Source organism: Balaenoptera musculus, chromosome 11 (assembly GCF_009873245.2).
Source record: "Balaenoptera musculus isolate JJ_BM4_2016_0621 chromosome 11, mBalMus1.pri.v3, whole genome shotgun sequence".
In the NCBI taxonomy this organism is placed as follows: domain Eukaryota; kingdom Metazoa; phylum Chordata; class Mammalia; order Artiodactyla; family Balaenopteridae; genus Balaenoptera; species Balaenoptera musculus.
This window is the reverse complement of record NC_045795.1, coordinates 48,309,142-48,329,679: the sequence shown is the minus strand read 5'-3', so window position 1 is coordinate 48,329,679 and position 20,538 is coordinate 48,309,142. Positions and strand designations below refer to the sequence as shown.

The 20,538-nt window shown below is 35.4% G+C and overlaps 1 protein-coding gene across 1 annotated transcript in view; it reads left to right on the top strand.

Moving 5' to 3' along the window:
* The window catches only part of AZI2 (5-azacytidine induced 2), a 34,620-nt gene extending 15,749 nt beyond the window's left edge, over positions 1-18,871 (top strand). Inside the window, exons 2-8 of the mRNA XM_036868945.1 lie at positions 1,180-1,400; positions 2,873-2,998; positions 3,483-3,582; positions 4,663-4,811; positions 9,494-9,552; positions 14,944-15,062; positions 17,371-18,871. Of these exons, the coding sequence (XP_036724840.1) occupies positions 1,185-1,400; positions 2,873-2,998; positions 3,483-3,582; positions 4,663-4,811; positions 9,494-9,552; positions 14,944-15,062; positions 17,371-17,783 (1,182 nt within the window). The 5' untranslated portion in view covers positions 1,180-1,184 and the 3' untranslated portion in view covers positions 17,784-18,871. The remainder of the gene's footprint in view (positions 1-1,179; positions 1,401-2,872; positions 2,999-3,482; positions 3,583-4,662; positions 4,812-9,493; positions 9,553-14,943; positions 15,063-17,370) is intronic.
* Positions 18,872-20,538: the final 1,667 nt, after the last annotated feature.

Below are 20,538 nucleotides of genomic sequence, written 5' to 3'. Positions count from 1 at the left end.
TTTTTTTTGGATCTATCTCCTAAAGCAAAGGAAACAAAAGCAGAAATTCACAAATGAGACCTAAATAAACTTAAAAGCTTTTTCACAGCAAAGGAAAAAAATCCGTAAAATGAAAAGACAACCTACTGAATGGGAGAAAATATTTCCAAATGTTATGACCGATAAGGGGTTAATATCCAAAATATGTAAACACCTCATACAACTCAACATCAAAAAAACAAACAACCTGATTAAAAAATGGACAGAAGACCTGAATAGACATTTTTCCAAATACAGATGGCCAACAGACACAGGAAAAGATGCTCAACATCATTAATCGTCAGAAATGCAAATTCAGACTACAATGAGATATCATCTCACATCTGTCAGAATGGCTATCATCAAGAAGCCATTGGTGCAGCTACTGTAGAAAAGAGTATGAAGGTTTCTCAAAAAACTAAAAATAGAGTTACCATATGACCCAGCAAGTTCACTCCTGGTTATATATCCAAAAAAGTAAAAACACTAATTCAGAAAGATACATGCACCCCAGTGTTCATAGCACTATTTACAATAGTCAAGATGTGGAAGCAACCTAAGTGTCCATTGACAGATGAATGGAGAAAAAAAGATGTGGTATATATGTACAATGGAATGAATACTACTCAGCCATAAAAAAGAATGAAATTTTGCCATTTGCAACAACATGGATGGATTTAGAGGGTATTATGCTTAGTGAAATACGTCAGACAGAGAAAGACAAATACTGTATGGTATCACTTATATGTGAAATCTAAAAAATAAACTAGTAAATATAACAAAGAAACAGACTCACAGGTATAGAGAACAAACTAGTGGTTACTAGTGAGGAGAGGGAATGCGGGGGCAAGATAGGGGTAGGAGGTTAAGAGGTACAAACTACTATATAAAATAAATAATCTGCAAGGATAATTGTATAGCACAGGGAATATAGCTAATACTTTATAATAATTATAAATGGAATATAACCTTTAAAATTGTGAATCACTGTGTTGTACACCTGAAACTTACATAGTATTATACATTAACTGTATCTCAATAAAAAATAAAAAAGAAATAGGAGTTTTTAAACATTTCCCCAATATTCACATTATTCTAAATATACCTTCTTTTTTCTGCTCATTTATTCAATGAGACATTCTATTTTATGTTTTTAAATAGCTGTCATGGATGCACTGGTAGAAGATGATATCTGCATTCTGAATCATGAAAAAGCCCATAGGAGAGATACAGTGACTCCAGTCTCAATATATTCAGGAGATGAATCTGTTGCTTCACATTTTGCCCTTGTCACTGCATATGAAGACATCAAAAAACGACTTAAGGATTCAGAGAAAGAGAACTCTTTCTTAAAAAAAAGAATAAGAGTTTTGGAAGAAAAGGTAATTTATCTATTTACCTTCATTATGTTTGTGACTTAATAATTCAAAGCATTTGAAGTTTTAAATATTTTGCTGCTCTGTCTTCCATGAGTGTACCAAATTTCTAAGGATAACTCACTGCTAATCTCAAAACCCTGGGCATTTTACTTAGCCTACTGTGTTTCACATATCATAGTGCTTGGTGAATATTTGCAGAATAGGATTAACAACATGAAGGGATTAAAGTTCAAATATTTTTCTTACCTCTTTTTTTCAGATTGCCTTACCTTCATAGCTGTATGTATTTTATTCAGGATTTTTAAATGTGTGCAAAAAATTATATACCAACAAAGGAAATGAAGTGTCAAAGGAAGAAGTTCCTGGAACATTGTTCTGATATGTTTAATAACGTTTTCGTCAGTACTGAAATTTTACCAGGACTGACATCTTCTTTACCTCAACATTCTCCTTTGTTCTTGAACACACGTAATAAGAATGCATTTAACTGATGAATTAACGTTTTCTGTTTACACCTTTTAATGCAGAAACTGTTATAGAATACATAAGCACGGTAGCTGATTCAATTATAAATCATCAGATCTGCTTAGCTTATTGGGAAATCTTACTCACTCATCCATTTATTGAGAAATCTTCCTCACGCATCCACTTATTTTTAAAGTTTAACTAAGTTCATTTTTCTTCAGATCATAGTTTATGATCCTTAGATCTTCAGTGTAGTGGTACATTACAGACAGCAGCTTCCACAAAGGGGGAAGGAAATGATCTAGTTATTAAAACTTAAGGATAGGACTTGGTAGAGTTTCACTCATTTGGAGGAAGTAAGAAAAGAGGACTCAATTGTAAAAATAATCAATTTCTTTGTATTCGTATGAATTTTCTTAATGACTATTAAATAAAATTGTGACATACTGGATAGAGTGACAAAAGGTAACATTTTGGAGCTTGTAGTTAGGTTTATTTTAAAAGTCAATAGAAAAATGTGATTTGGTATAAGTAACATTGGAAATATTTCTGTACTTTGTGACCAACAATCCTAATAATTTCTCTTCTGGAATAATATAGGACTTGAACTAACACGTCTGTTCCTTAAAATGTCAAGTACACACTAACTTGATACTTTTCTGATGATGGAAATTAAATACTGTGTGCTGGCTTGGAAAACACATAAGCACTATAAAAGAATGATGTACTGTGTTTAGTATGACGAATTAATACTATAAATAGTTACTACAAAGTATAAGGTACTGATTAAGTAAAAGCCTGAAAGAAGAGTTTTAAAAATATCTGTTCTGTACTTTTTACTTAATCAGTAAAGCTTAATTGTGTGGAAGTGAAATGTTCACTTAATTGTAGTCCAGGCTTTATTCCCTGCATTACAGTAATTAAGGTAAGTTGTGGAGCCATAGAAGACTGACTTATTTTCTTACGTAGAATATCCTCTTAAGCTTTGTCTTCTAATTTTATACCATTAGCTTATAGGAGCTCGAAAGGATGAAGAAACAAGTTCTGTGGGACGAGAACAAGTAAATAAGGCCTATCATGCATATCGAGAGGTTTGCATTGACAGAGATAATTTGAAGAGCAAATTGGATAAAATGGTAAGTTGGTTTGAAAAGGATGGTATCTGTATATTGCAAATGAGTTTTCTCCTTCAAGAGGTTAAAATTAGAAATGAGAGATATTTACACTTATTATGTAAAAAATTTGCATGCTCAAGGCAAAAATAGAAAATTTTGATAGGAATATTTGTAAGTTATTTCTATACAAAATAAGTACTCAATATGTAATGATGTTTAGGTCTCTTTTTTTTTTTTTTTGATGTTTAGGTCGTAAGTAAATCTAACACCACTAACTTCTTTTGAAAAATCATGACTTAGTAGAGTTTATCATTGTTTTTTTAAAAAAGCCAGTGAATAATATGTCCTAAGTTAGAAAAAGAGATTAGTGAAAAACTGAGTTCATTTCCCACCTTGCTTTTCAAAGGCTAGAATCAGTTTTTTCAACATCTACCTGAAAATTAATATATAATACCAACCTATAGATTTTATTGAATGTAATTTGGCATTTTCCCTACTTAACTAGAATAAAGACAACTCTGAATCTTTGAAAGTATTGAATGAACAGCTACAATCTAAAGAAGTAGAACTCCTCCAGCTGAGGACAGAGGTGGAAACTCAGCAGGGTAGGCCACTTAAACTTGTTATAATTATTCTAACGCAATTAATACATTTTTCCATTCCTGTGTTATATCCATGATCAGTTTTCTATATCTGTATCCTAAGGACTTATTTTTTAATTTTTAGGCTTATATTAACTGCTCTGCTTTTACAAAATATCAACTCCTTTTAACTTTTCCTTGGATATAAATTGTACTTTTCCTAGAGAAAATTTGATGGTTTTTATTCAGGGCTAGTTTGCAGTGAAGTAGATGAAGAAAGGAGTAGAACCCCATCCTCTCCAAAGCCTCTTGCCCACTGTTAGGTTAGATGCCCTGTCATTGAGTAGTTACAGTTGCTTCCCCCCCCACCCCCCACCAATTTCTAAAGGTTGTTACAATGTGCAGATGAGATGCTATGTTGAAAAATTAAGAGTGGGGGATGTGGGTATTAGCCTGCTCCCATGCACATTCACTCTGATGAGACAAGCTGACGAGTAGGCCTCTGAGAGACCTTTTGATGGGAGGTTGAGGTGAGATCTCTCATGGCAGCTGATTGGGGCTTTTTCTCTGTACAGAGCCTAAGGAACCAAGTCAAGGGTTAGTCCGTATCCAGTGGTATTGAGTTTGTACAGTGGAATGTTTATGAATAAAATTGTTTGGAAGTTATCTTCTAGGCCTGATGGTCAAACTTTATACTTTCTAAAGGGACTAGATGGAGTGATGAGCTGAGTGAGCATCAGTTTACTCACTTCAATTAATTCTTATCACTGTTAACCTTGACGTATATAGATTATTCATCCATCTATAATTTCAGCATATGCTTGATATGTGTTGTATATTTTAGAGTTTCAGGCTGACAAATTTGCTCTTTACCCTAAACCAAAAATCAGGGATAGGGGTGATTAATACATTCTAAAATAAGATTGCTAGATTTCTTATTAGCATAGATACTTGAAAGTAATTACTGTTTTTCAGAAACTTAGTAATTGTTCATGTTTTATATTGGTTTTTCTTTTAACCTGCATTTTATTAGCATAATCTTTTTCGAATTGCAACCAATGTAGAAGTCAGAAATAACAATTTTAATGTCCATCCTTTTTGTAGTGATAAGAAATTTAAATCCACCTTCATCCAACTGGGAGGTGGAAAAGTTGAGCTGTGACCTGAAGATCCATGGTTTGGAACAAGAACTGGAACTGATGAGGAAAGAATGTAGAGATCTCAAAATAGAGCTACAAAAAGCCAAACAAATGGTATTACAGAATTATTAAATTGAGAAATTCAGCATGCTGTGTGCATCATATGTAGGATTTATAACTAAGTATTAAATCATAGAGTTGACATAAATTATAACTACTTAGAGAGTTACATTATCTGAAAATTCACCTTTATCTTCCCCTTTAATCATTTTTGCTAAAATATAACTGTATACTTTTAGCATAATCCCAGAACTATATGATTTTGTTGTTTAAAAGCTAATTTTTAAAAACCTTATTAGTTTATTAATTTATTAAAGCTGTTCTTTCAGACTTCCTTTCCTTCAATTTCCTTAAGTCATTTTTTTCTCTGTAAAGTTTAAAGAGAACTCAGGTTTTAAGTTTCCCACTTCATTTAATGTAATAATTTGATTAATTTAGACATGACAGGAGACTTGATTTTTAGAATTATTAAAACAAAACTTTACAGCATCCACTAATTCTCAGAAGTCTAATACTTTTGGAGCAACTTTAATTTTCAGCAAATAGCTGAGAATGCAAGAATTGGGGTTGGCGGAGCGGAGGGTGGGGATGGGGAGCAAAACAAAAACCCTGCTGAGCTGCTAAAGTATGGTTAGCCTGAAGTCATCCACTGAAACACAAGTTGCCTCTCAGGTCCTCACTCAGAGTCTGTCTACTAATACAGTGATCCCTGGACAATGGGGTTGTGACCCGTGGAGGTCTGCTTATACAAGGATTGTTTTCAGTAAGTATACAGTCGGTCTTTAGTATCTGTGGGTTCCACATCTGTGGATCGAGGCCACCACAGGTTGTAGACTACGCTATCCATTGTTGGTTGAATCCATGGATGCTGACCCGAGGATACAGAGGGCCAACTGTGGGACTTGAACATAACGCAGATTTTGGTACCCACTGCGGATCCCAGAACCAGTGTCCCATGGATAGGATACCGAGGGACAACTTTACATTGGATTCAGAAAAGCTTGGATAAATGTTTTCAATGTCATGACAATGCTGAGAATAAAAAGAAGGAATGATAGAGAAGCAGAGCAGTGTGGGAGCAATGATCCAAACACAAAGTTTAAAATAGTTATTACAAGAAATTGAAAAGTTTAATAGTCTGGAGTTCAATAGCCATTATATACATTCTATATACTATTTATTTCAAACTAAGGTAGCCACTTAGATAATTATTTCTCAGGTCAACATTTTGCCCATCAGAGTATCCAGCACTACTAAGGAGCTATGTCCCCACCCTAGGTTCTTCTGAGCAGCCACCACCTGAAAGAGGAGCTCCGCCCACGCTTCCTGACTGCCAGCCAGCACTCTGCCCTGAGTCCCAAGTGTCCTTAGATGAGCTGACAGGTCTCTCGTCTGTAATGTGGTCTTTACTGAAGGTGACCACTGGTTAAGAATGAGACAGGCATTAAGAATAATATAGCAGGGCTTCCCTGGTGGCGCAGTGGTTGAGAATCTGCCTGCTAATGCAGGGGACACGGGTTCGAGCCCTGGTCTGGGAAGGTCCCGCATGCCGCGGAGCAACTAGGCCCGTGAGCCACAACTACTGAGCCTGCGCGTCTGGCGCCTGTGCTCCGCAATAAGAGAGGCCGCGATAGTGAGAGGCCCGCGCATTGCGATGAAGAGTGGTCCCCGCTTGCCGCAACTAGAGAAAGCCCTCGCACGGAAACGAAGATCCAACACAGCCAAAAGTAAATAAATAAATAAATTAAATTAAAAAAAAAAAAAAATAATAATATAGCATCCTGCCTTGGTCTTTACCCAGTGAACTCCTCTGAACTGGACAGTGAGAACTTGATTTGGAGCCCCCAGGCCTGATAAAGGGGAAACACCCACTATAAAAATTACTATCAACTCCCATTAGAGCCAAAAAAACCTGTTTTTCCTACTTGACATCTGAAGTTGATTTTCCTAGCTTTGCACCCGTGATCACATGCACAATTCCTTCAGCAGCTTCCAGCATCCTGTCCTGCAAGCCCAGTTGCCGTAGTAGCCCTTAGCAGGCTTCTTTTAAAAAGATGTGCTTGCAGGAAAAGATCTGCATCTTGAAGCTCTGAATTACAATTGTCAGTATATACTTTCTACTTGAAATGATTTGATAGCTTTTATAAATAATGGGTATCTCCTTATAGAGTAGGAAGCAGAACCATGGAATCATAAAAACTTGGTTCATGATTGTGTTGCTTATTAATTGTGACATTAGCAAACTCATTTAACTGAACTTTTTTTCTATAAACTTGACATTAAATATCTAAGCAGCATGGTGCCTAGTACATAGGGTATTCAATAAGTGAATGTGTTTCAAAAAATTTAATTAGGGTAATCGAGAAAAGCAGCGCTTTAGGGGTGTATATGTGTATATGTGTTAATACAGTTCAGTTCTTATTGTTTTCCACTAGGTGGTGCTAGAGGATAAATTTGCTTTTAGTTTAATTCATCTTTCACAAATCACAGAAACAGACTTGAAGGTAGAAGAAACTTTAGAAATCACTTGTTTTATTGCTGATGAAATTGAATCTGAGAGACTAAGAAACTTTAAGAGTTGAAGGTGAGGTAAGGGAGGAATTTTTTTTTGAAAAGGGGATTTAAGACGGTCCCTTCTTCATAGGAATTTATTTGGCTGGGGGAGGGGAGATTTAAAGTCAAAAATGCTCACAACTAATATAAAGATATGAACCAGGGAAAGATGGAGTGGAAATTTATCAGTTTATCAAGGGTTCCAAGTTTAAATCTTGGTATTGTGGGATGTGTACATTTCAGTCTTGTTTCAAAGGTATTACTGGTCAGAGTCCTCTTGGATATGGGAGTCAAAGAGCAAGCTATGGAGAGAAAATTTATGTTCACAATAATCTTATATCTACTGTAGCCATACTTACAAATATTTTTAAGATGGTATTTTCTGTGAAACATATTTTATGACACCTTCTGAAGTGTGAAATAGCATCCTACATGGACAGAATAGTGGGGCTTTGCTTTTTTTTTTAAAGTACTTAGTGAACTCAGTTGATTCAGTGTTTGGTATTAATGAGGTCAAGGTTCCAGGGTCAGTTCCACTATGGGCCTTTTTTACTTTCTGTATCCTCCAGTTTTCCAGCCACTTATATTCAGAACAGCGGCTCCTTTGAGAAAAACAGACACTAGGACCGAAGCGTAGGAAACACTGGCTCAGTAAATGGAGTTGGTGTAGATGCCTAAGGTAGCCAATAACAGCCTCTTTAGAGATGCACAGTGTGCTGTGTGTACTAAAGGTTCTGAGCAGTACTGAAGTACAGGAACCTATTTAACTTGAACAGTGTTTCCCAGGATTTTGTAGCTATGGGCCCATTTATGTGAAACTCCAACATCAGATGGCACAAGTTGGGAAACAGATCCATTACTGCCTTTAGAACATGGCAAACTGATGACTGGCCAGGAATAGGGTCTTTGAGTATTAGAGACAATTCCTTTGTGCTTTTTGCTAATTTATGTTAGATTTTCTGAATTGTTAGATGGTAGCTGGAGAAATACTTCACCAAGCAAAACTGTTAGGTGTTTTGTTTTGTTTACTATCATTGGCTTTAAAAACAAGGTTTCCATTGTGCATATATGTATAAGTATACACTAATTAAAATGTATATTTTTAATTAATTATACAGAGAAACGATAAGTGACTTGATCTGATTCCTTCATTTCCTGTGAGGAACAGGAAAGGAAAACGTCCAAGGTTATGTGCTTTGTTAGTGGTCAGACTTCCTCTGACTTGTGGGCCAGTTCTGTTTCCCCTCTCCACAGGGCTCCCTGAGATGCAACTAAATCATTTACAGTATTTAGTTGGTATTTTCTGAACAATCAGATCCAAAGACACTTTAACTTCTGTAGTACATTTTGATATTTTATACTCCCAAACTCAGAGGACTCATGAAGTCCTTTTGTGGCTTTTTAGTGTTCCACTTTAAAAAATATCATTTAGATTATATAAATAAGAAATGGTAAAGTTAAATTTTGTTCTCTTAGTTTATACTGGCCATTTCTGCTAATAGAATTAGTGCCTGTGATAGTCATTTTAATTTGTTATAGACCCTGAATTGAATGCATTGCAAACAAGTGTGTTACAGAGTTATCTTAAATGTATTAAGTCCACTTTTAAATATCTTTTATAGGTTCTTTTTGTCATCTATAACCTAAACTACTAAAACTTGGCAGTATATAAGGACTTTATGAAGTCCTTTCCCTGTCATTTTCTTGTGGAAAGAGGAAATTTGTTAATCTTTTTAAACAATAACCTGTTAAATTTTGGTACTTCTTTGTAATAATACCAAAAAGTGAAATACCAATAAACTTCCATTTTCTGGTGGAATTCACTCAGCTATACCTGAAGAAACAGTAATTTGATAAATTTGTTACCCTTTTTTGAATATAGATTTCAGATTGGTATCATCAGAAATACATTTTGTAAGACTCCAAGGTCTTTTATATGAGAGCAAGTGTATTTTTTAAAGAAAATTAAAGCATTAATGACTTTAAATAATTGGAAATGATTTAGAAATATCTGGTATAGATTTGGAGTTATTTCATTAAAATTGAATATAAGATACTAGTTTTATGCTGTACAGTTACAGATGTATTCTGTAAAAGCTGAAGCATGTGTAGGGTAATAAAGTTTTGAGAATAAATAGAAGGTAACAATTACAACTTTTAAACTGTTTTTTAAACAATGACAGTATCCATCTCAGGAAGACAATCTGAAGAGCAGAGATCTCCAAAGACTAAGCATTTCAAGGTATGAACATCCTTCAACATTCAATAATAATACATTATATAATAATAATAATTGTTCTGTAGGCCACTTTGTATAGGTACTTAGATTTCTGTTATGATTTAACCTTAAAAACAGATTGACAGTATTTGGGTACTGCATGTAATTTCTGATCACAATGTATTTATAAAAAATATTTAACTGTTCCTTAACAACAGGCTTGAACTTGAGCAGTAGAAAGGTGCATATTGTGATGCCTTAGATAAAATTTTTGAACATTCAGTAATATTTTAGATAGGATTTTAGGGAGCTAGTTGTGCAGAAGTATTCTGTAATCCTGATTTTTACATGAAGAATTACGCATTTCCATACACAGCAATATCACTTTGTCTTAAGGGCAAACTTGGACAGCCTTAGTCTTTGATATGACATGAATTTTAAGAGAACTATCCTCTTGGGGTAAGAATAAAAGTAGCTATCAGAGTTCATGTATGTTACTTCAGCCCTTTTTTTCCTCAAATATATGTATCATTTTTATTTAAGTAACATAAGTGCATTGTTTTATCTGATAATTTTTGTTCTGCTATGTTAGCATCCCCTCTCTCCATGGATACTTCCACCCAATGAAACATACTCATTTGACTTCATTGTTTGCTCGTTTGGCTTCCAAAATTTACTGAATTATCTCATACCTATTCCTCCTATCAAAAATCTAATGGAGAGAAACGCTCAGTTGGGGAAAACAGTATGAGGAAACACAGTGCAGCCCCTCTTCCAGATCCAGGGGCAGCCCCTCTTCCTGTGTGAAGGGCCAGCAGTAAGTATTATAGGCGTCATGGGCCAGTCTCTATTGCAGCTACTCAGCCCTGCCATTCAAACAGTAGCTCACTTATGCCTTCAACTTTCATCTAAATATACAGCAAGGAAGTTTTTCCTTTCTTTAAAACATGTGTCTACTATAGCATCCATGTGAATTATTTTTCCAAGGTGTCTTCTGTGTCAGTTACCTTCTTTCTTCCTGTCAACCTAGGTTTCCCCTTATTAATTTTGTTGTATTTGTCATTTTTACAAGCCTTCTTAAACCATTTTTGGAAAGAAGCATGTTAGAATCAGTAGGTCAAATAAAAGGGCTTATATAAATAGTTTATTAGAAGTACATGGTATATTTATATTAACATATTTCCATACAAATAACCCAATGAAAGTTTAGTATTAGTTGTTTTGTTTGTTTTTTTATACTGCAGGTTCTTATTAGGCATCAGTTTTATACACATCAGTGTATACATGTCAATCCCAATCGCCCAAAAAAAAAAAAAAAGAAGTACATGGTATAGAATAGGGCTTCTGCTTCCACTCATGGGCACTGTTACATAATTTGGATCACTTTTTTTGAGAGTAACTTGAAAAGTTGTCCGCCACCCACCAAAAAGATGTGTGTTTGAAGGCATCATATAACTAAAAAGATAGCGAAGGATCTCTAGGCCAGGATTTGGAGGAGGAGGAAGGCCCCAAGAGATGAGTCTGGTTTCTGAGGCTGAGAACTATGTAATTGTGGCTTCGAAGTACAGTTTTGAATTCTCTAAAGCTCAGTATCAATTCAGGGTATCAACTGAGAGAAACAGATTTTAGAATGTAGTTCAGTCTAAGAGTTTCTGTATGTTAAAGAACTGTGTAATTAAAGCGGGTCCTAATGGCTCCTCAGTGCTCAAGTACATTTCTGTGTTTGCAAACCCATAGCAGTGTGGATTGCAGAACTGATTAGCTCTCCCTCTTCTGGTTAGCAACTAGAAAACTAATAACCAAACTTGTAGCTTACCCTTGGTAAACTTTATATCATGCATTTTTATGTTAGCCTCATTCCTGACTGCATTTTATCTTGTTTTTCCTTTACCTTATCATTTATACCTATTTACAGTTTATAGTCCTATGTTTTATTAGTCTTTAAGTTACGTCATCCACTTCTAAATAGAACAATTCAGATGATAAATTAAGTTTACTGTATTAGGAGAAAAGTACATAGGAATGTTTCCATAAAACCATTAACTAAAAGTTTAGGTATTTTTAATGATTATTTTCCAGTTATTTGGAAAACTCCCCTTTTTGGATCACCTCCTTTTTTGCATTTCCTCCATCATATTGCCAGGGGAACGAGGTGGTACCATATTGTTTCCTGAGTGAACATTTTAATTACTGGAGGCCTTTTATATGTTCCTCATTGTAAACAATATCATTTAACAATAACAGCCCTGCCTATCAGAAACTTGGCCAGTGTCCTGCCAGTGTACTAGTTGGGGTTACCTTTAGGTTGTTGCCTTCAGTTCTTAAGCCAGATCTAGGTATGGGGTAACTTCTTCAGATGCAAATTCTTGGTTTAGGAAATAGGGATTAGGTTAGTGTTTTTCACACTGTGCTGTGTTGCCTTAGTTGATCATGAAATTTTGTGAGTTAAGACAAGCATTTTAAAAATAAATAAAACAGAATAGAACATAACAGAATATGGGTTGCAGTGTAAAATGATTGCCTGCTGTGCCTTACAATTAAAAATACTTGAAAGATGCTTGTTTGAAGAAATCACAGTTGTCAAGATATACCATACTTTCATTTTAATTCCTCTGGGGAATGTAGTAGTTCAATAAATTTTCAAAAGCTAAAGAAAAATAGGGCTGAAGTAAAAAAAAAATTCAAGTAGATTTTTCTTATACAAAGGAACATTCATTTCAGTATTAAAGAGTTGAACGTACAGTGTCAATTAAGAAAACTGAGCTTTTACACAGTTTTTACCATGTAAGCTGGACATGTGCCCCCTTCTTGAGATGTGGATAAGCAGGTTTCGTTACGTTTAAAATTTAGAGGTGTGGAATTTTATACTGGGACGAAGAAGGTTGTGTTGGAAGTCAGTGGTTGGTAAATACGTGATGAAGCTGAAGGTTATGATGATTTGAAAAATGTTACCCACAAAGGGCAGCAGTCAGTCACAGGACTGGATAGCTAAAAGGCAGCTTTGAACAGCAGCTTGTTAGAGTCAGGAAGTTCTCCTGCACCTGCTTCCTTGTGTGTGAAGTGAGCTCCCAGGTTGCCGCGTTTGTGTGAGAACGGGGTGAGGTGCCTGTCTAGCACATAGTACATGCTCAACCACCGTTATCTTACTGTCTCATCTGTCTTATTTCTTAGGGTTCTCATTTGGGGTACTTTGGTGCTGCATCTCAGTGTTCAAGTAGCTTTATGAGTTCTTTGTACACAACTATATATATCATTAGGATTTTGCTTGTATGGTATTTAAAGCAAAACTTAACTAATTTATATTCCCAGCTGGTGGGAGGTAGAAGGGGAACAGTTTATAGTCTCAAAAATACCTGGATAAGTAAAGGTTAGCTGGAGCTCTGCTGAAGATCTGTGGATGACAACTGTCCAGTCTTACTTAAGCAATGATTTAAACATTTTGTTCAAGTAGAATTTTAAAAATTTTAACACACTTTGAAGACTATAGCACTTTAATATAAATGGTAAAGTGTAAAGTAACTGCCATTACTTTGTTATCCACAAGAGGGAGAGCTTATACTTAGTAATAATTTTAGTTTTTTATATCTGTAGTTTTCAATTCAGGTGACATTAAGGGCAAAAGAAAAAGTTTAGACATATGTTAAACTAGGTGACCTAGTTTTTGGTGTCACCTAATTTATAAGCAGTCTTCATTAAACTGAATTGGAAAATGTGTATTAGTGCTGCATTAACACCTCTATTATAATTTTCTCTTATTTTATATGGTTAGCTATTTTGAATGATGAAATGTTTGATATTCCAGTATCCAAACACTGTCTTGAATACTGTATTTGCTTTTCTCCAAGTCAGGTACTGATTTAGCATCTCAAGCCACTGTTTTTAATCTGTATGATTCATATCATGACTGTCTGCATGAATTAGCACATGTACAGTGTTTACACTTAGCTGCTACGTAATGTGAGTAACTCTTTTTGGGAAGCATGCTGAATGCCCAGAATTGCACCAAGGAATCACTGACTCTTCACACTTCAGACAGTTCCTGTGTGACACACTCATTGTAGCACACGGCTCAGATGTTGACTGCCGAAGCAGAGGTGGTTAACTAATTTTTGTGAAGTAATTATTTCACACCTATCAAAAACTTGCAAAAATCCCTGTGTTTTTTAATAGACTACTGGTTAACAAATGACGTTACAACAGATTAAAACGAGTAGATTTTTCTCAAAAGCAGTATAAAGTTTATTCTCCTGCTCCTATTGAAAGAATTATAGTCTGAGTGGAATGGGAATATTTTGACAAAAAAGGAATGTCATAATTCAAAATAACTTTTTGAATATATCTGTTGTTTCCATAATTAGAATATTAGATTTAGATATGAAGAGTGTTATCCTTGTAGTTTGTTTAAAGGTTTTTGTTTATAGCTAGACAAAAATTGAAGCATGACGTGACATGTTTGTTTAATTTGATTTCATTATTACTAAAATTACACTAATATCTTTAAGAGGTAGTAGGGGTTGTTTGAACACTATGAGATCAGTTGTTCTTACATATGTGTTGAAGATTTTGATTTATTTAGTTGGCAACTAAGAACCTAAAAAAAAAAATCATGAATATGCAAATAAGAATGCTTACTGGAAGACGAAACTCAATAAAATTAGGTTTAAAATAACTGATTTATAACTTCTCAGATAATTGAGGTAAAATACTTTTAATTATGAGAGGTATTTGTGAAGTTTTTATTTCTGTTTCATATTATCCTCTCTCCAGCTCCTTTTCCCTTACCAGGAAATCAGCTGGCTCTTCATGTCTTGTGCTGTCATGTCACATTGGTTTAGAACCAACAATATGAGACAGCCCAGTCAAACATAAAAGACTGGAATGCATGAAACCTAAATTTTATTTTAATGTGGGCTTTGGTGTACATTCAGAATTGATAACAGCATTTCAATTCACAACATCAGAACAATCAAAAGATAAATACAAATTTAAAATCCATCCATGAATGAATGTCACTTTATTCTTGATCAGATTTGCAAGTGAAGACCATATTCCTTACTATTAAATATATTAACGCCACTGCACATGGTAGGCTATCATAAAATCTCAGTCCTGAGAAGAGAACTATTAAACTCGTTGGTTAGAACACTTTTTATAATACCCTTCTGTTTAATATAGTTCAGTTAATTGATTAAAATTAGGTCAATGTATTGTGAATAAGATTTTTTCACTTGTTATAATGCTCTATTTAAATATTTTAATTATTTAATGAGGAAGTTTTATTTGATTTGTATTATTTCACAACAGTTTGAGCAGAAATGCAGATAAGCTCATTTCTATTTTAAAGTTATCCCCTTCTCTCCACAGAGAATAATAACCATTAACTTTTTTTTTTTTAAAAAAAACCCTGTATTTCAGTGATAATATGCAAAGTGCATACTGGGAACTGAAGAGAGAAATGTCTAATTTACATCTGGTGACTCAAGTACAAGCTGAACTGCTAAGAAAGCTGAAAACCCCAACTGCAATCAAGAAAGGCAAGTCAGGGTTTGCTGGAAACCACTGATTCCAGCCAAACTGCTCAAAGAGCAACTCGCTATCGTATCTTATCGAAATCTCATCAAATGAGTTTGATAAGCCAAAGTATATGTAGTCTATTCACAGCCACCCATTCTCTGCTCTGGCTTCAGCCTCATACTGGTCAACTTCACACATAAAGGTGTTGCTGATGTGTGTTTCTTCAGTACTGTATTCTTTTCCCCTTGTGGCTTTTTTCTCAGCCAAGTGTTGCTTATGTGTTCAAGGCTGAGGTGTTAAGTTTGCTCTAGTTGACCTTTTACCACAACTACTTCATATATTAAAAAAAAAAAAAAAAAGACACCAAGACACCAAAAGCCACTTTCATTCCAGTGCTACAGAATACACCAAAGACGTAGCTCTTTAAATTGTTTTTAAAGAGAGAACTCTGATTCGTTATTTGGTTATTTTCATTTTTTGTAAACTTAATTTTTCTTTCCTTAAAGGATAGATTGTTTTGAATAGAGACTAGATGCTATTCACTTAGCCCTTTCAACCAAACAAAAATTTTCATTGCTTTGCTTTTCATATTTAACTGCTTGGCTGATTAAACCTTTTCTTGAGTTTTGTGTTTACTAGTAGTGGCTACTTTGCCAAAGCTGTTTCTATACCTCGGAAAAAAATCAGTGCATTTGTACCTTTTATTACGTAATGGTTGTATTCCTGTAAAGTTGTGTAATGTAAATTTGAATGCCGTAAACTTCATTTTTAAAGGACTGAGATGTGACTTATTTTTTAAAAAATCATTAATTTAAAATTGTCATTTGCACCTCAAATTGTCCCTGAAGAGGGCACAAGAGATTTTATAAATAGTTCTCCTCAGGAAGGTTTCCTGTGGGGCGGGGGACATTGCACGTTGGGACAGAAAGCTAAATTCAGAATTGCCTTTCTGTTTCTAGGGTTAGTTACTTATGAACCAGGCAAAACAGTAAGGTGCTTTGGCACGCCCCAACTTAGTTTACGGTTCATTTTGTCCTCAGGTTTTCCAGTGGCCAGGGTTACGTATGAGACAACTTTAAGTTGATGGTAGAAATAAGACCTCTCTTAAACGAGACTCATGGAGTAATGTTTCAGTGAGTTTTCAGTGTGCCTCTTATATACTAAACAGAACTTCCAAAAAATAATTAAGGAGAAATGCTCTCTTCTCATTTGGAAATGCTTATTGTCGTGTCCCTTCTGAGCTGGTGAATGATCAATCTTATCCTGCTTTGAACCGAAAGTTTCTAGCATGTTTCCTACGACAGTGCCAGGCCCGGGGCCACCACTCTCCACAAAGAACTGAGTGCTTTGGGGAGTGGACAGAGATAAGCCCAGGTCACCTTTTCTGTAGACCCACATGTCACCCTGTCCAGAAGCTGAGCACTGTCACCTCCTCCCAAGAAAAGGGGCAATGAGCTTATTTTTTAATGTGGTTCAGTTTCTTTCTCCTTTAAAACTAGAGTCAGGCCTTGGTTGCACTTGGTATCCGTCTTGGGCTGAGGGTGAATTTGTCTTTGCTGCCTGGGGAAAGGCAATGCAGAGGGAGGGAAGCACACCCTTGCTTTGTGTCGTCTGTGGCTGAACAGCAGCTGGAGAGCAGTCTGTTTTCTAAGCCATTACAGGTTACTAAACTCATTTTTTTTGTTTTTTTTTGACCTATATTGTGACCATAGCAGAATTTACATTTACCATTATATATATTTGACAAGAAATGAGATGATTTTATAGCTTTTAATTTAAATTGTTTTATCCATAAAAGCCTTTTAATATATATTAAATTTCAGTTGGGTCTCACCAATTCACAATGTAGTTATTTCTGGAAAAATTTACTTTTGGACCACCTATGGAAAACAGATTTGACTAAGCTAAGGAATATTATATCTAACAAAATTATTAAAACTTACGAACAGCTTTCTTAGTCTCCACTGACACACATTCTGCAGAACAGGGTCTTTACTTGTATTTTAACTGAATTGGTTTCCAGCTTTTTAAAATAGGAATTTCTTCATGTTCACTGTGATATGGGCGGGACAAGATTCCTGTGTCCATTTTGCAGACGAGAGAAGTGACACCTGGAGCAGTCAAGTGTCACCCTGTCAGTAAATAGCGGATCCAGGATTAGAACTGAGATCACCTGTCAACTTCAAGTCACACTGCCGCAGTGATCGTACCAACTTGGAAATGTCCATTTCCAGTTCTAGAATCAACCAAATTAACGAAGTGTTTGTTTACTGTTTTCTGATCATAAATACCAGGACAGCTGATGCTTAGCCTGTGCTTTCTTTTCAGCTTGCGCCCCAACAGGATGCATGGAAGACCTTGGGAAAGACAGCACAAAACTGCACTTGACGAATTTTACCGTAACGTACAAAAGACAGGCCCCTCTCTCACCAAACGGCAAAACTCTTTGTCACGCCACGTCTTCCCCTTTACCAGGAGATGCAAAGGTTTTATCAGAGAAAGCAGCTCTCCAGTCATGGACAGATCATGAGCGATCCATTCCTCACGATGGCACAAACTTTCAGGAACACAATTCTTATGGCAGAAGTTCTCTAGAAGATAATTCTTGGGTATTCCCAAGCCCTCCTAAATCAAGTGAGACAACATTTGGGGAAACTAAAAATAAACCTTTGCCTTTACCCAACCTGCCACCACTGCATTACTTGGATCAACATAATCAAAACTGCCATTATAAAAATTAATTATGAAGAGATTTATGATGTTCTCACGAGGTTGCTGTATCTCCCTCAGTGGTTTTCTTGGGAAATCATTAACAAACTGAAAGCAGATTTTGATTAAACTTTTGCAGAGTTCTTCAGTATTTACATTTGCACATAATGTACCGTATTATGTAGTTGATTTTTCAGTATGAAAGAACACCCTCCAGCTCCATATTCTGGCTAAGAATCAGATATGTGTTACTAATTAATAAACCTAAGGTGTTTCACAATGACAACTCTACCTTTGATGATAATTGTACATTTCTGCCCCTCACATGAAGAATGGAATTTAAAGTTTTCAGACATGGTTTTACAAAGCATGTGAAATGCCTAACTCATACAAATAAAGGAGACCATTGTATCAGAGAAAAAGCATGTTAAGTTGCTTTAAGTTGCATAAAGGAGTAAAATGGCAATGTGACTTAGATTATATTTCTGCTGACCTTATAATGCGTAAGGATAAGGAAATTACAGTGGAACAATATTATCTGGGTTATTGCATCTATATGTGTGCTATTGTGTCTCAAAGTATAAGATTTAAAGTCATTTTTTAATCACGATGTTGATAAAATTTAAAGTACAATTTGGATTTTAAGACTTGAAATGATCTGCTCGTTGAAGCCAACTCTGTCCTGGTACATCCCTCAAGTCTTAATTGAAAAAAAGTGATGAAATAGTTGAAAAACCATGTGGTGTGTGAATAAACTATTACAGTCATATACGTTATCCAGTTAGAAGTAGGAATAGTATCACAAAGGCTTCAGTCTAATCTGTCCTTCAGTGCTATAGTGAAAATCCCAATGGGTGTGTAACTATATAAAGCCGTTTTCTTCCAAGGGTCTACACCTGCTTGTTACGTAGAGCAGCTTATTAACTGGTTAAACTTTGTTTTGAAATGTAATTTTACTTATTGAGAAAGTGGTTTTTAATTAATTAGAAACTATAATCCTAGAAACCAAATTCTGTGCTGTATTGATATATGATATAGTATAATCATGAAATGTCCCCCAACGCTTTGATTCTAAGAGCCTATCAATCATTTATAAACAAGTAACAAGGATGGCTTCATACGGAAATTTCTCTGTATTCTTTCAGGGTGGTGGTATTAAGAATATTAGTAATATATGTCTCCGTTCCTACATCTTTTGCCTGAGATAAAGCGTTTCATGTAGAAGGCCTTTATCCTTTTTGATAGACAGTTCCAAACCCCTTGGACTCAAAAGAATATTTCAAATCTCTTCTACATTAACTGAATAGCATACATATATAAACAGTGTTCACCATTCACCAGATATTTGTCTTTCTATTATCTTACCCACTTATTCAAGCTTGTCTGTGATTAATGGAGTTGGTGTCAGATGCTGGAATTTATTCTGACCAATGAACACAGCTGACTCAAGGGAGTACGATCTCCTGCCAAGTAATAGAACAAAACCCAATATGCATAAAACAAATACAAGACTCCAGGCTTTAGCTGAAGGAAGCAACTACTTGTGTAATAACAAAGCAGCAGAAACTATTTGTCATGTGGCTGCATAGGCTGTACATTATATCTAATCTCTAATGTAGCTTACTGGTTTGCCTTTTTTAAAACCAAGATTGAGCATTTTCCTTTGTAAAGAAAATAAGTCGTATGACATAATGGCTTAATGTTTTGAACAATGCCAAGACATTACTTAAAATAAATTATTTTTGTTTGAAATTGAAGTGGAAATATTGTCCTTGCCTAAATATTCCAGGGTCATGTACCAATTATAGGTTGTTAATCTGATTCATGTAACAGACATTTGTCTTGTTAAACCAACTTCTGAATAGAGACAGTGCTTTTGCATCTAAACAATAGGGTAGCTATCAAACAGGTACGCTAGAAAATCAGTGGTTGATGTTCTTGACAGTTTAAAGTGCTAAACAAATGATGTAAAACTATTTAGGAAAGAATAACCAAAAGAAATTTTCCCAGTCATAAATTTTTAAATGTATTTTATGATCATTTCTGTTATTGGTTAAGATTCAAAGAGAAGTGAGAGAATGGCCCATCTGTAGCTTATTTAAAATGGAAAATTTTGTTGACTTGTTTCATACTAGCTGAAGCTTGCTCCAAAGGACTTCCCTTGAAAATTTCTTTAACCTCCAGATTTTTATATGGATAACCCAATTCAGCACATCCATAACTCAACAGAGTGAAAAGACCACGGATAACAACAACAAAAGCCTCTCAATCCTCCCCATTAGCTAAAATAGAATTTACATCTTCTCTAAAAGGAAACTGAGGTTCTGCTAAAATGGAACCTAATTCGTAAGTAGAGCAGGGATGTACCTCTGTGGAACACAAGAACCAAAGTAGAGGGGAGAGTTCAGGCTTCAAGCACTAAAGGACTGAATCCTGTGAAAACAGTCATGGTCTCATGCAGAAGTGCTGTCTGGAGAAGGCAGATCGTACGGGTAGAAGATCTGTGGCCTGTCACTGGACAGGAGAGTGTCAGCAGAGGTGCAGGGGTGCCAGCCAGAGGAAGAGCCGAGTGACACACGGGGACGGATTCCCCAGAGTACCATGCATGCAGTGGACATTTTTATACTCTATAACCTAGTCTGTCTAGCACCTGTGGGGAAGCGACATCTACATAGATGAATTTTCCACATAAAAATGAAGCTGGCCCCTCTAATTCTAATTAAAATTATAAAATAACCACAAGTTGTATATTTTTAGTAGCTTTTTAAAGTAACCATTTTGCTCTTT